This window comes from Anabrus simplex, chromosome 3, assembly GCF_040414725.1.
Source record: "Anabrus simplex isolate iqAnaSimp1 chromosome 3, ASM4041472v1, whole genome shotgun sequence".
In the NCBI taxonomy this organism is placed as follows: Eukaryota; Metazoa; Arthropoda; class Insecta; order Orthoptera; family Tettigoniidae; genus Anabrus; species Anabrus simplex.
Window position 1 is genome coordinate 396,168,756 of NC_090267.1, and position 15,435 is coordinate 396,184,190.

At 37.9% G+C, this 15,435-nt stretch overlaps 1 protein-coding gene across 4 annotated transcripts in view; it reads left to right on the plus strand.

Moving 5' to 3' along the window:
• Positions 1 to 15,435, plus strand: part of Dhdds (Dehydrodolichyl diphosphate synthase subunit) — a 65,609-nt gene that overhangs the window by 827 nt on the left and 49,347 nt on the right. Inside the window, exon 2 of one of the 4 annotated variants that reach the window (XM_067143346.2) lies at positions 13,972 to 14,063. The exons of the other annotated variants lie outside the window; for them this stretch is intronic. Within the exon in view, the coding sequence (XP_066999447.1) occupies positions 14,059 to 14,063 (5 nt within the window). The 5' untranslated portion in view covers positions 13,972 to 14,058. The remainder of the gene's footprint in view (positions 1 to 13,971; positions 14,064 to 15,435) is intronic. 4 annotated transcript variants of the gene reach the window in all.

Consider the following 15,435-nt stretch of genomic DNA (forward strand, 5'->3'; position numbering starts at 1 on the left):
TTAGATAGTGTTCAGGTTGTGAGCAAGATTGTATTAAATTGCATAGCATTTCAATGGGATTGGCAGACTGATATGTAATAGCAACTTCTGGCTCGGTGAGGAAAGCAACGGGAAACTACCTCACTCATTTCCCTAGTATGCCTCTTCAGTGATGCCTAGGCCATTTATGACAGCTGATGGCGGAGCTGTTGAGGATCCAACCAGCCTTCGGGCTGAGGACTAAACAAACATATATACATACAGCTCGTAACATTACCCTAGAAACGCAATGGGGGAAGTCACCAAACGTTTTTTCTCATAAGAAGACTGGGTTACGGAATGTTCATTGTAATGGTAGGCCCACTTGCCTACCATCAGTCAAAATCAGGTTGGGGAGTTTTCATTATAATGGAAACACATTCTTTCTCCACCTGCCTTTTTACATCCTCAGAAAGACTGACTTAGTAGTTTTCCCAACTGAAATGAATATAGGTCATTACGTTAGTAGAAATGGCGCGATTAAAACAATGCTTTTGTATGAAATACTCATTCAAATGGAAAACCACACATTTTCTCACTTTTAATGAACAGTACTACACTGCCGATCTAACAGTCCATAGTTCCAGAGCTGGAATAACCAAGCCGCAGACAGCCGTGATCTGTGAATACTCTTCCTCTTTTTTCGGTAAAGGGGGGCTTGAATAGTGGAGAGTCTCAAGGCAAAAACTGTGCCCTTTTACTAATCTGTTTCCTAGGAGTACCCGATGAGATTGGAAAATCTCAATTCATACACTGGTGGCAGAAAAAACTATCTAACTTGGAGGCAAATTTTTCCTCCAAGCCAGAGGAGAAACCCTCTTCACTGCTAATTTGGAATGTAATGAATGTAGAATTTTATAAAAGTCAAGATGAAGCTTTTCTTAAGAAACGGCTCTTTTCAGGGTTAAATCTTGAGTTATTTAGTGAATTGTGATGCTATAATTTGGAATCGGCCTAAATTGTAATTCTTTTTTGTTAGTGACTTTACGTCGCACCGACACGGATAGTTCTTATGGCGACGATGGGATAGGAAAGGCCTAGGAGTTGGAAGTGGCCGTGGCCTTAATTAGGGTACAGCCCAGTATTTGCGTGGTGCGAAAATGGGAGACCACAGAAAACCATTTTCAGGGCTGCCGACAATGGGATTCGAACCCACTATCTCCCGGATGCAAGCTCACAGCTGCATGCCTCTAACCGCACGGCCAACTCGTCCGGTAAGTTGTTATATATTATGAGTTTGCTCACTCACCTTAAGCACTATGTTGTCGAGAATGAAGCTGGTGAGGAACTGTCTACCAGAAGGGCAGAAAGCAGACTACGAGTATTAGAAGAGGGGCGGAGCATGTTTCTACTTAAACGAAAATAGTGTCTTCTTCAGTGTTCTATATGGCAGGTAATAATACAAAAACCTAGTATTTTCGCACCTCTACTCCTTCCTTGTACCCTAATGGACATATTTAACAGCATATGACGGCGCCTACGAGTGAACTGGCGATAGCCGGCTTGTGTACCGTAACCAGTCAATCTACATTTTAAGAACATTAGCATAAAAGACGGAATATTACATATCTCAACGACATTATATTACGAAATAAGAAATTTATTCAATCCAAAATCCACCTAAAACAGAGTGAACCTGTAATCAATTCTAAGAGGAACTGTTTTGCTCACTATATATCTTCACTGAAAAAGGTACCTCTATAATGGACAATTAATGTTTTAAAGTTTAAAATATCAGCCGAATTTATCATTTTATTCGACTTGTTATTAAATAACCAAACTATATTAACGCAAGATATAGAATTACTAAAGACTTATAATGTAACTTATCCCCATATCTAGTACAAATAGGTCACTGTTTTCCAATCTGACAGTAGGCGATTTCATTTTAATGCATGTCAATTTAGTATTTTTGACCAAACAAATGCACTATTATCTTTAACGCCTAGTAGTTATAAAAGTTTTTAAAGATTGAATATTGTTATCTGGATGCTCAATTAACATTTTGTAATATTTATAAAAACTGACAAAAAAGCTTTAACTTTAGTCAAATAATTGTATAAAGGAAATAAGTCATATGTCGCATAAAATATGCTACCAATTTTAATCTAAGGTTTTATGGTGTACACCAAATTTTAATAGTCATGTAAGAATATGTTCAATTTTTATATATATATATATATGTTGTAAGTTATATTAATATTGTACTTAGGCCTTGTCACAAAGTTTCCTATGGCTGATGATGGCATACAAATAATGCCGAAACCGGTCCCAATGTTTGAAAGGTAATAAATATGTGATGTGTTAATGACGTCACATTGTTTTTGTATTGAAAAGGTGGACATAATTATCCTCAATTTATAGTGTAAAATAAAGGTCATAGACCTCACTGCACCTTTTACCCCACCCGCTGTACTCGGCAACCCGGTCTCCCAGATAGAGACAGAAATAATCCTGAAAAACCCATCCCAGCAGTGAGCTAATTACTTCTGGCAATCACTCACTTGTCTTTGTTCAGATATTAGAACCTCAACCGCCTTTCACTTCCACAAGCATCAGTTTACAGTGAATCGTATCCCAGCACACATTCCAGTATGTCTAAGAAAAAGTCTTCTACTAATGTTATTACGAAACTTTGTTAAGGAATTTGGAAAATATTTCTGTGCACTCGTTTTAGTTCTGTTTTGCAAGTTATGTGAAGTGAAGGTCGTAGCTAAAAAACGTTTTAATGTGCAACAACAATGTAACATGGCGATACATAGCAGCAATGTCAAATGACAACATGTCGAAAAGAAGACGCAGCATTTGATATTCGATAAGGCTGTTACATCTTCAGCGATGGTCAGATGTTCGGATTTTTCAGAGGAACTTTGTGAGATGATGATGTCTGCAATCATTCCTCTAAACAAGATGAACAATCCCCATTTCAAGAATTTCCTGGAGAAATACACACAGAAATCTATTCCTACGGTATCAACACTGCAAAAAAAACATTTATCGCGTTGCTGAGAAGATACTCTAAATTGAATACAACACAGTGTAGCAGAAAATAAGATTTGGATATTTATTGATGAGATGATGGACACTGCAGGTAGATATATAGGTAATGTAATTATTGGAACACACCATGCTGGTCGCCCTGGGGATATTTTTCTACTAACCTCAGAAGTTTTAGAGAGAGAATATCATTCAACAATTGCAATTCTTTTTTGATAATTTTGTGGAAGCGTGAAGTTAATACCAATATAAATGGTACATTATTGGACATTATAAATTTTCCAACTAACTCATTCCTGACCGAGCTCGGTAACTGCAGTCGCTTAAGTGCGGCCAGTATCCAATATTCGGGAGATAGTGGGTTCGAACCCCGCTGTCAGCAGCCCTGAAGATGGTTTCCCATTTTCACACCAGGCAAATGCTGCGGCTGTACCTTAATTAAGGCCACTGCAGCTTCCTTCCCGCTCCTAGCCCTTTCCTATTCCATCGTCGCCGTAAGACCTAAATGTGTCGGTGGGACGTAAAGCAACTTGTAAAAAAAAAAAAAAAAAAAAAAATACCGTGGAGGCCACTGCATAGGCCATTTGGAGCCACTGGCAGTGCCAATGCACTTGAGAGACTTTGTCTCATTACCAAAAATTGATGCCTGTCTGGCCATCAGATGATATAGATGTTGATTCCCATAGGAAACATGAAATATTTGTCCCGAATGAATAAATTTATACTACCATTCTAAATGGTCTGTTAATGGACATTATAAATTTACTCATACATACATGTGTCACAGGTGTAGAATGTGTTGGAAAGTGGAAAGTGTTTATTGAAGACTTTATTTGTAAACCTTCCGTAGTACTTACTATATGATCTGAAGTGTGGTGAGATGTTTTGTTTGTAACGACCTAACCTGTACAGTGTAATATTTGATAACATATTGTATTTGTAAATAGTAGATTTCTGTTGTATATTGACTGGAACAGTCCAGAAAATTTTCGACGCGAATTTTTGAACAGGGTGTGTTGCCTTTTGTTGATTATGTATTCTAGAAAGTATTTTCTGACTGTTCTGGAAATGGAAGATTCGGGATCGTGTGTATTCGAGAAAGTATGTTAAAGTTCGCGACTGAAGTAGGAGTTGTGATGGGTGAATCTGGGTGGCGATAGGCGGACTCGTGCATTCTGATTGGCTATTCCAAGGCCAGGGTTTCCCTTATAAAGAGTGCAAGGCAGCATTTCGTGGTCTGTCGTGGTCTGTCTGTGGTCTGTCAGCAGTCGATCTGGTTGTCCGAAGTTTCGATGTCGTCTCGCTACCGGGATGGGCTACCTTGTGGGTAAGCACTCTTGATTTCCGTTCCAGCTTAAATTTCCTGTAATGTTCGCTTGCCTTTTCATATAGGAGTCTACACTAACCTCACCTAGATTCGCCACTTAATTGTTTATGATGCCTTAGCTTTTCAGCTGGGCTTGCCTGTTTGTTTTCGAGGCATTCCCCGTTTCTTGTTTCGCTAAATATGAAAATTGTAGTTTAATATATTTACCTTGGGGTTTTGCCCCTGGTAGTTCTGTGTCACTTGATGTACGCCAGAGTTTTTGAAAAGCACGTTTAACTTCACTGTAAATTGAAATAGCGTATTACGTTCCTTCTTACTTACTAAATTGCATTGTACAACTGGATTTGTAACTAGATGTATAGTTTGTTTGAATCTTTGAACTTGTAGGAAGCTATTGTCAAAGAACGTGTATTAATAATTGGTGTGTATCTCAGCTGAACATGTAGGTTGTATTTTATTATCGTTATGTGTCGGTACCTTCCGCATGGCGGAATTTGTTCGGAATTTATTTGTAAAATCCATTTGTAAATAATATTTTAAAAATTAAGGATCACGGTTGATTATTTCTGAATCTGCGACCTAAGCCACATCCATGCCTTTGGTAGGTTCGCAGCCTCTTCCCACCTTCCTAGTTTGTCATCTAGTTGGCCGTACTGATATTTACTAAAGTTGTTATCGGCGGAGATCCGCGTAGTTTCAGCTGATGTTTCACTGAGTGTGTAGTGGTTTTTGGTATTGTGTAGTTGCTCTTACCTTTCTCCCTTTATTGTGTTTAGTATTTGTTTAGTGTAACCACTGTATTAGCGGTTACATTTGAAAGTGGAAGCATGCTGAGCCCATAGCCCAGAGATCCGTGGATCGAAACCACGCTCTGCTACCCTTTATCGTGTTTAGTGTAACCACTGTAGTAGCGGTTACATTTGGTTGCAGAGCGTGGTTTCGTGAATTAATTATATAATGTGTTTTCTATTATTTGAGACTTATTGAAAAATTACTGAAATATGATGCAAATGTGATACCTAGGACAATTATAATTTCTAAGAAGAAAATTAAAAAATAGAGAAACATTCCTGAAAATTGTCATCTGAAAAAAAGAAAATCGTAAGCAGTCACTTAGTGAACTAGATCTTGATGTAAAAAGTGGTAGATGATTAATAATGTTATTGGCGTTACGTCACACTAATTACTCTTATGGCTTTTGGAGATGCCGAGGTGCTGCAATTTGGTCCATCAACAAAATCTACCGTTTAATGCTGGGTACCTACTTTTGCTTTGACATCCACACAAAGTCCTCGCATTTTAGTAAGACGTGTTAGTGGGGTGCTATGTAGCCAACGTTGTGATTGGAACATTGGAATTTGATAGACCAAGTGAAATATTTTGATTGACTGACGAAATGTTAGAAAAGACCGATTACTCAATTATATCCAAATTGCTGGTCAGTGCTGTTTTTTCTGTGTCCTGATGGCATAAAATAAGACAATGTGCTTTTATTTTTAAGCAGCGCAGCACCGTGCACGGTATGAGTATTTTACTCTAAAATGGTACATTTCGCTCATGGCCTACATAGGTTTTGTGAAGAAGTGTGAGCAAATTATCCCAGCTTGGACTGGCTTTTGACAAACTTCAAAAAGTTTTTCTTAAAAGCCCCTTCCCCCAGTTACACAATTCAGAGCAGAAGCTTTCCACATTCTGGCCACAACCTACAGTCACATACTGGGGCACGTGGTTAAATGCGTGCTTGTATTGTGAAAGTATCCAGGTAATTGGGGACACTGTCATATGCCTTTTCAATGTCAATGAACATCATCACCATATCATTCCCATACTCCCATTGCTTTTCCTTTAGTTGTCTCAAAATGAAAATGGGCTCTGTTGTTGGCCTTACACTTCTGAAACAAAACTGATTTTCCTGTATCTGATTTTCAACCCTCAACCTTATCCTACTTTCCAGTATCCTCTCCATTATCTTAGCAACATGGGATATCAGAGTAATTCCCCTGTAGTTCTTCAATACTTTATCACCTTTCTTGAAAATTGGGATGATTATTCCTTTTTGCCACTCCTCATGGACCTTTTTATTCTGCCAGAAAATCCTGAGAACTCGATATGTCCACTGCAGGCCTACAGCTCCAGCAGCCTTTATCATCTGCACTGAAATTTCATCTATTCCAGCAGTTTTTCCATTCATCATTCTTATTGTCATTTCAGTTTCATTCATTGTAATTTCTTCATTCATTTCTTCATCAACTAATTGCCTTTCCTGGTCATCCATTGAATGACTGTCATTAGTTCTCATGTTCAGCAACTTCTGAAAATACTCTCTCCATCTATTTCTTATTTCTTCTGGCTTTGTTAATATTATGCCGCCTTCATCCTTCACAAATCTGGTGTTTACTTGATCTTTTAAGATACCATGCAATAATTTCTTGCTGCCCTGCATATCATCTCTCAATTTCCTCTTTTCTTCCTCCACTATTTTCTTGGCCAAATTCTTTGCCTCCACATATTTACTTCTATTTTCTTCAGTCTTACATGTCTTCCATGCTTTCCATGCCATTTTCTTTTCCTCCACTTTAATCTTAACTCTATCATTCAACCAGTGTGTCTCTGTCTTTCACATTTCCTGATGTTCTACCACATAATCTTTTCTGCACATCCAACCAGTGCTTCCTTAAATCTTTTCCATTCATTTTCAACATCCCCATCTCCGTCGTGGGTACCAAGGGCATTATTTCCCTTTGAAATTCTTCTTGTATGCTTTTCTCCTTCAACTTCCATACTTTAATTCTTTTCTCTCTTCTTAATTGGGGTTTTTCAATCTTTCCCACTTCCAGTTTTCCTATCACAACTCTATGATCTCCACCAAAGGCTTCTTCAGGCATGGCTGTTACATCTACAAGGTTCTTCCGGTATTCTTTCTCGATGATTATATAATCAATCATGGTCTTTGTTCGTCTGTCTCCCTAACCATACCTTGTAATCTTCCGACTGTTCTTCTTCCTAAACCATGTGTTTCCAACAATCTTTTGGTTCCTCATGCAGAAATCCAACAACTTGCCCTCTGGATTACATTTTCATATCCGAAGAGCTAAGTATGATGGCTTCTCCATTTTGTGCTTCAGGTCCTCCCCTGTAATACAGCCGTATCTTTGTTTCAGAGGAATCTCTCCCGTACCCCTCTTCTTGGTCTCACACAGTCCAAGTATGGCTATATTTCTTTCTTTCATGAAGTCAATCAGTTGTTCTATCCCTTCTGTGTCAGGGCATTTTCTGTTGCAATCTTGATGTATATTCTTATTTCAACCCCTAAATACCCTCATAACCATGTGCAGAGATCTGTACTCTTTAATATTACAATCAGATTTATGTGATTATCCCAATGAAGATCTTTCCTTATATTAACACCTAGGTACTTTACAATGATCTTCAAATGGAACTTTGACCCCATCAACACAGTGATTAAAACCGAGAGGACTTTTCCTATATGTGAAACTCACAACCTGACTTTCAACACAGTTTAACATCATAACATTGCCTACTGTCCTCGTCTCACATTATCAAGGTCATTTTGCTGTTGCTCACAATCTTGTAACTTATTTATTACTCTGTACAGAATAACATCATCTGCAAAATGCCTTATCTCTGATTCCACTTCTTTCCTCATATCATTGATAAATATGACACATAAAGGTCCAATAATACTGCTTTGAGGAATTCCCCTCTTAATTATTACAGGCTCAGATAAAGGTTCATCTACTCTAATTCTCTGAGTTCTATTTTCTAGAAATACAGTGGACGCCGCTTATTATGATCACTCTGGGACGCAGATAATTTGATAACATTAACAGATTGATAACTGTAGCCGAAAAATAAAAATTGATAGGTAGCGTACTGTATTTATTCATAACCTACATGCACTACAATGAAACAGATACCGATACACAGCACTGCAATAATGTTAACTGTTTTCAGCTATGTAAAATGGTCTAATTGTTGTTTGCTTCTAGTTGTCTCTCAAAAGTTCATTAATGAATTCATTAATGAATCTTTCATATTCATAATGTTTTTGGAAGTCCACTGACCTACGCTGAACACCTCATCGCAAGATATCTAGTGGCTGTCACATTTCATCATTCGTTGGTGTTGGCGAATTTTCGGCAACATCGTCATCATCAGCATCGCTATCTTCTGTTCCGTGTTCTTCACCTCTCATATCTAATTCTACGGAAGTAACTGCCTCACATTATGTCACTTTCTGTTTCTTTCGCATCAGTAATGATGCCTTCATCAATGTTCAACCATTCCTGTAATTCATCTTCTGTTAAGCCTGTTGGATGAAGTTCAACATTCTCCTTTACTTCTGGTAACTCTCTTAAAAATCCCCATGCCAGAAACAGTTCGATTCTTGGTTTGAATGATTCCTTGATTGCATGGTTCAATTAATGAAGTCTTATTTGCCGGTAAGAAAACCTGATGTTCTTGAGCTCACATTTCACAATGTATGCTGCACAGTTGTCAACCAGAAAAACTATTTTACGGTCCAGCCTATTATCTCACTTCAGTAGCCATTCTTTTAAAACCAGGGCAGTCATCCATGCATTGGAGTTGGAATGATAGTCCACTTGAAACTTATTGATGCCTTTAAAACAACATTGGTTCCTACTTTTCCCAAGCACTAACAGTCTTTTCTTTTCACCAAACATGCTCGCACAATATGAAACTGTTACTCCTTCCTTGGAGGTTTTACAGCCTTTAGCACTTTCATTTTTGAACAAGTAAGTGTGTTCAGGCAAGGCACGATAATACAGTGCAGTCTCAGAAGCAGAATCAGCGTCCTTCTGCTCACCATAGGTTCATTTGTACACTATATTCTCTAGTTTCTTCCAACGGTGCATACACCCTTCGTTGCCACAAAATTATTTTTTCTTAATTTTTTTGCTAGTTCTTCAGCCTTTTGCCACATCAGAGGACCGTCAACACTAGCATTTTTCTCACGAACATTTGAGTACAAAAGTTTTAGAGCTAATTCAACTTGACTGTCTTTTCCACCTCGATTTTGCTTACAGTTGAAGTTTTTGTTTTCTTTTGCTGCCTTAAGAATATTGTCTCGATTTTTCATTAGCTTGCACAGAAGATGGTGCATGTTTGCTTTTAACACAGCCATCACTGCACTACAATGCACAGTGCGTAATTTAGGAATCTAGCCGGCCAAAAATCGTATCTCGGAAACTAATGGATAGATTTACATAAAACTTAGCATGTAACTGCTATTATTGGAGATAATCAAGTGTGTGGTCAATCAGGTACAAAGAACAGGTTACTACGCCAAGAATAGAATTAGTAATCGTAATTTTAATCATTTTTCGTTATAGCTCTACGAAATTAAATAGATGCTGTTTAGAATGTTTAAAAACAGATACAGGAATACATGTACTTGCCAAACAATTTATTCATTAGATGGAGTTACATCAGAATCCCTATCGTCACTTTCATTATCTCCTTGGGCGCAACCAGATACAGGAGGCTCAGACAGTAAGTTGAACACTTCTCGTGAAAATGGAATCAACTTCCTCCTCCTTGATTTCCCTAAGCTGGTAATATAAGGGTCCGATGATATAAGCAGCCTATGGAAAAGGTCAGTATTTGTCTCTTTCTGGAAGGTTTCCTATTATCTTTATTCCTGGTCTCCTGGGCTTCCTCAGAGAGGTGTCCAATAGATATAATACAGTGCCATGACCCAAGAGTTTGTGAAAAGTTATAGGCATGTAGTACAATTTGTATTTTTGTAAGTACAGTTGTATAGTTTCCTTTGCGTACATGCCAAATGTCACTTTATCAATGGCATGCCCACACGAAAGAGTTTCTATGATGGCACGTAGATGGTTTATTAACTTTATATCTACTCCAGTAATGTCCGCAGGAGTGGAAGCCTCTCTGAAGAATCTTCTAGCGGTTTGCATCATTGGTATTGCCAGCACTTTGCTTCGGATATCAACCAATAGACGCGTTTCCTCCCTGAACTTCTGTAGTGAAGTCATTTACAGTATTTATTTATTGCGTGTGTATTTTAGGCTTTAAATCAGTGCGTAAATGTATTGTGTTGAATGAGAGTTAATGCAATAAGCCTACGTGTGTGATTTATTTCTTTAACATTAATACTGTGATATTTGTAGTCATCTGCAGTATTTATTTACTGCGTCTGTTTTCTAGCTTTTATTGTCTGGATAAATTTATTAAATGCAATTAAATACATCACCCGCCCCTCAAGTCCATAAAATTATTTGTCTATTTTCTCTTCGCAATTTGCCTTATATTTCAGTCTTGAGGTTTCTTATGTGCTGTAGTTTACCTCTGATTCTGTACAAACCAAAAGTGGCCCCTGTAAACCCCACGTCCCTTTCAATTCATAAAAGTAATTGTAGCTTAGTTTATTGAGCCGTTCGTCTTGAACCTACATACTGAATTTCACATATTTATGTGCCGACGTTTTCCCATGATGGCGTTGAGCGGAGCCGTTCGATATGGTAACCCTGTTGTCATAAGAGCAATACTGTTTTCTTAACATGGAATGAGCTATAGTAGGCTAATGGCAGGATCATCCTGACATTGTTGTGATGCACCTTCTGCAAGGCTTATTCTCTGCTCGAACCAACTTTTATTGTACTTCAACAATTTGTCCCTTTTTCTATTATATTTTGTCCAGCGTAATCAAATTTTAGTACACAAAATACTGACAGATTTCCTTAGTGACGTGGATATATCCTCGGAACAATCCTCAAAGCCTAAATGTTCAGTTACAACATTCGCATTATCATCGTTCCGCTTATATTCCCTGCTGTTCCTCAGCAGCTCGAAAACCGACCTCCGGGTTACAGAGTACATGACTTCTGAAAAACATTAATTACTCTCATGGTCGCGCCTGGTCGCAGCCAAAAGCCACAGTTAAGCTAACGAAATATTTAGTTCTGACCGTCTTTACTGAGCCCTCACATAATAATAAATGCGCGCTCGCCTCGCCAGAATTTGATGCCCTAACGGAGGATATCCACTTTAGGCCTTCGGTGAGATTAGATAATCAGATAGCGCGACTTTTCAATACTTAGTTATTGTACCCAAGAGTCTTATAAGCCCTACTCACAGAAAATTCGCACCAAAGACAAGGGTTGAAAATATTATTTTTGGCCGGCTGGATGCTAGAAATTACCCACTGTGCAACGCTAAGAACTTCACAGTGCGAAAGCTTTAGTAAGACTCGAGTGAGTGGTCCTTGGCTAAACTATCGTAAAGGAAGAAACAAAACAGAAAGTGTTTGTGGGACGGTTACCACCTGCGCTGACCGATTTTCTACCGTACACCTGCTGCAAAAGATGAGACGTGAAAGTGGCCTTGAAGACAGGCACAGTGTAAAAACCGGTCTTTTAAAGGTTGGGAGCCTTTCCTTTGTATGCACTCTACTCGCATACCTGAGAACAAAATCCTTAAAAACAAATGTGATAAGACAAACCAAATTCATGATCACAGTAAATGGAAGATTTTCAGTGTTTTAGTATTTGTCCTTACGGTATTTCATAAAAGTGATTGTATAATATGGTCGATAGCATTATCTGTGATTACAATAAACGGCATCCATTGTATAGCCACCCATTCAGTTACTCTTTTGTCTAGTCCCCCATTTTTGCCAGTAGTCTCCCATGATCCACCCTATCAATCGCGATACAGTCCATTTGACTTCCTGAATCCAAGATATCTGCTATATCTTGCTGGAATCCTACAAGTGGAGCTTCAGTGGAATAACCTTTCCTAAACCCGAACTACCTTCTATCGAACCAGTTATTAATAATCAGAAAGAATGCTGTCCCCAAACTTACATGCATTGCATGTCAAACTGACTGGCCTGTAATTTTCAGCTTTACTTATGTCTATCGCCCTTTCCTTTGTACACAGGGGCTACTATATCAACTCTCCATTCATTTGGTATAGCTCCTTCATGCAAACAGTAATCAAATAAGTACTTCAGATATGGTACTATATCCTAACCCATTGTCTTTAGTATAAAAGATCTTAGATATGGTTTTATGGTTATTTCCAGTAAACCCTGAGGGGTTTGGTGTTGATTGGTCCTGACTGCACAGAGAACAGCATACTACCACCTGTATATTGGGAGCACATAGGCACATCACAGATCCTTCACAGTTTCCTGTGAAACATTGCATGCTACGAACCCAGTTTGACCATGATTCGCTAGGACAGAAAATTTCTTCTGTAGTCAGAACACTGAGATTGAAATGATGATGATTATTATTATTGTTATTTAAAAGGGACTAACATCTAGGTCATTGGCCCCTGCTATCAAAGCCTAAGCTGTTATGAAATTATTATCTTTATAGATCATAATATTCAATAATGAAGTTATTATACTCCTATGCCCTGTCATCAAAACATTCATCAATAACTATCATAATAATATTAATGGTTTTACATCCCACTAACTACTTTTACAGTTTTTGGAGATGCCGAAGTGCTAGAATGTTTGCCCACTAGAGCTCTTTTATGTAAATTACCAACATAAGCCTGGCGTGTTTGAGTACCTTCAAGTACCACCGTAGTAAACTGGGATCGAACCCACCAACTTGGACTCAGAAGACCAGAGTTTGTATCATTTGAGCCACTCAGCCATCATTCTTTAATAAATGTTTCATCTCACACTTCATCTTTTCTCTTTGAAATCTCTTAACATCTGTTATCATGCTGGTTATGATTTATCATAATATACAGAAAGGCATGGATTACCTTAGTCTCTTTCACTGCACGCCTTGTAACAGGGAGTTAGAATTAACTGACATTGGATAGTCTCACAAGGTATAAGTACATGATTCTGTCGGTATAAGAATGGACCTTGCCGCCTCCCCTATTTTTTATACGTGGATGAGGCTCTTTCACAACAAATACTGTATTTATAGGTCATTCAGTTTCCTTAGAAATGTCTCCTTTCACTGGTGTAAAGAAGCCAGGTGAGAAAACCTATAGATGTTTCATTTCTAAAAATTACTGAAGCACCCCATTATCATGTAAGATATTGCACAGTAAATTACTTCTGTAGATATACATTAATTACAGTATGTTGATAATTCTGAAAAGTTGTTAAATTTTATTGCAATTGGTAATTTTCCTGTTCTGGTCAAGTACTGCTTTTCATCCTCCCTTTCAACTTCATTGAAGTAATAGTGATTCATTTGAAATGGGAACATTAATTGAAGAGTTAACTTTGATTTGTTGCTTGTTGAATAAATAAATATATAGACATTGGATGAATAAAATGTAATTGCATTTCTTGGCATTCTTCCTAGCTTTGAACGTACAAGACCGTCTCTGTATGACAAGCCGTAGCTGGCATGCAGATTCACACATGGCAATTTTCCTGTCTTTGTGCAGATAAGATAGTCTGTGCATGATAAGTCTGTCATAGTCATACGCAGGCGTTCTACATTTTTTGGTGTATACGGTAGTTTAACTGATAGCACCATTTTGTTGTTTGCATAGTGATTTGCTTCCTGTGCACGTAGCACACTTATCACAGAACATCAGTATCTCAGCTTAGTAATATTAGTCTATTTTTTGACTCGCAGGTAACAAGAGATGGGTGCACTACTGAAGATGCTGTTAAATTGAGGATCTGAACTGCCAGTGTCCCTGCCTGCCATGTTCACAATTTTATGAGGTGTGTTGTATTCGCTTGATGACAATTTATACCATAGGATAGCATCCACTTTTGGTGATCATTTCACATTGTGTTAGGGTAAGGGTATTCTCTTCTTTTCTCCCACGAGGTTAGTACAGTGAGAACATGGAATATTGAACATAATCCCAGCACAGGTACATTTTGCGGTTATGTTTACATAGTATATCTCTGAAGATAACATTATGTTACCATCACTTGTGTAAACTAAGTTCAGCTACAATGCATGCTTCAGTGTTATTTTAGGTTCTTTCCAACACACTGTTCATTGTCTGTACATGAAGGATAGTATGTGTCACTTTGTCCACAATGTTTTCTATGTGCCTGTGAGATTGATGCAGGAGTAGGTGTTCAAGTGCTTCTTCGTATTGTTAATGAACTGGCATGGAGAAAGTACCTTCTTCACAATACATAATTAATTATATAGGTAATTTTCAGTTGTATCCTTTTTTGCAAAGGACAATTTCTTCGTCTTTGTTGGATAAGATTGTAAAAAGTTGCTGTTATTGTTCATAATATAACCTCGGTAACCTAAATTATCTAGTAAGAAGCAAGTAAAAAATGCCAGGAGGCAGTGATTCAGTTTTCCCGTGCATGTTGGTGAAATGTACAAATCAATACGTGGTTTAAATTGCAGAATACTTCATCCATTAGCAATCAATGCCAAAAGTTATTTGGAAAGCCTGACTGTAGTACAGGGATGATTACATGAATATACTTTTGACTATGTAGGAATGCATTTTTCATGTTGTGCATTATCAAAGAGACCCTGTACTGATACAGGAACTGTGTTGGAAAGAATGAGTATGAGTATGTTGATAATTCCATGACAGCCTTGGACATAACTGATTGAAAATAGTCTGTCGAGTACGGTGTTACTCACCAGGTTGGAGATAATGTAAAATACAAAAAAATCATACTAGTGAAAATTAAAATCTTTGTTAGTGTCAACACATTGGAGTTTGAAAAGAGCAGGTACAAAACTGCATGTGTTGAGCTTATTCACCAGTACAAAATCTTGTAGTATTTTATCTGCATATGTTAAAGTTAATGAAACTCTCGGTACAGAACTTGAATAAAACTGCCACCAGGACAATTTCTGAAACAAGATGTGCTGTACAAACAGGTGCTCACAGGGGTAGCCTATTCTGAGCTTCCAACAAGGACCAGAATGTTGTTTTCTAGCACAAAATTTGTTTTTATTTAATGAAGTGATGTCTGTTGACACTAAGAAAATTAAAGGGACACGATTAGCATCACAGCGGCAAAAGGTTAATGGAATGTTGTCATCTGAATCTTTGAGCATGGTTTGCATCATTTGAACTGTCATTTATGGTATATGTGCCTGTCTTGT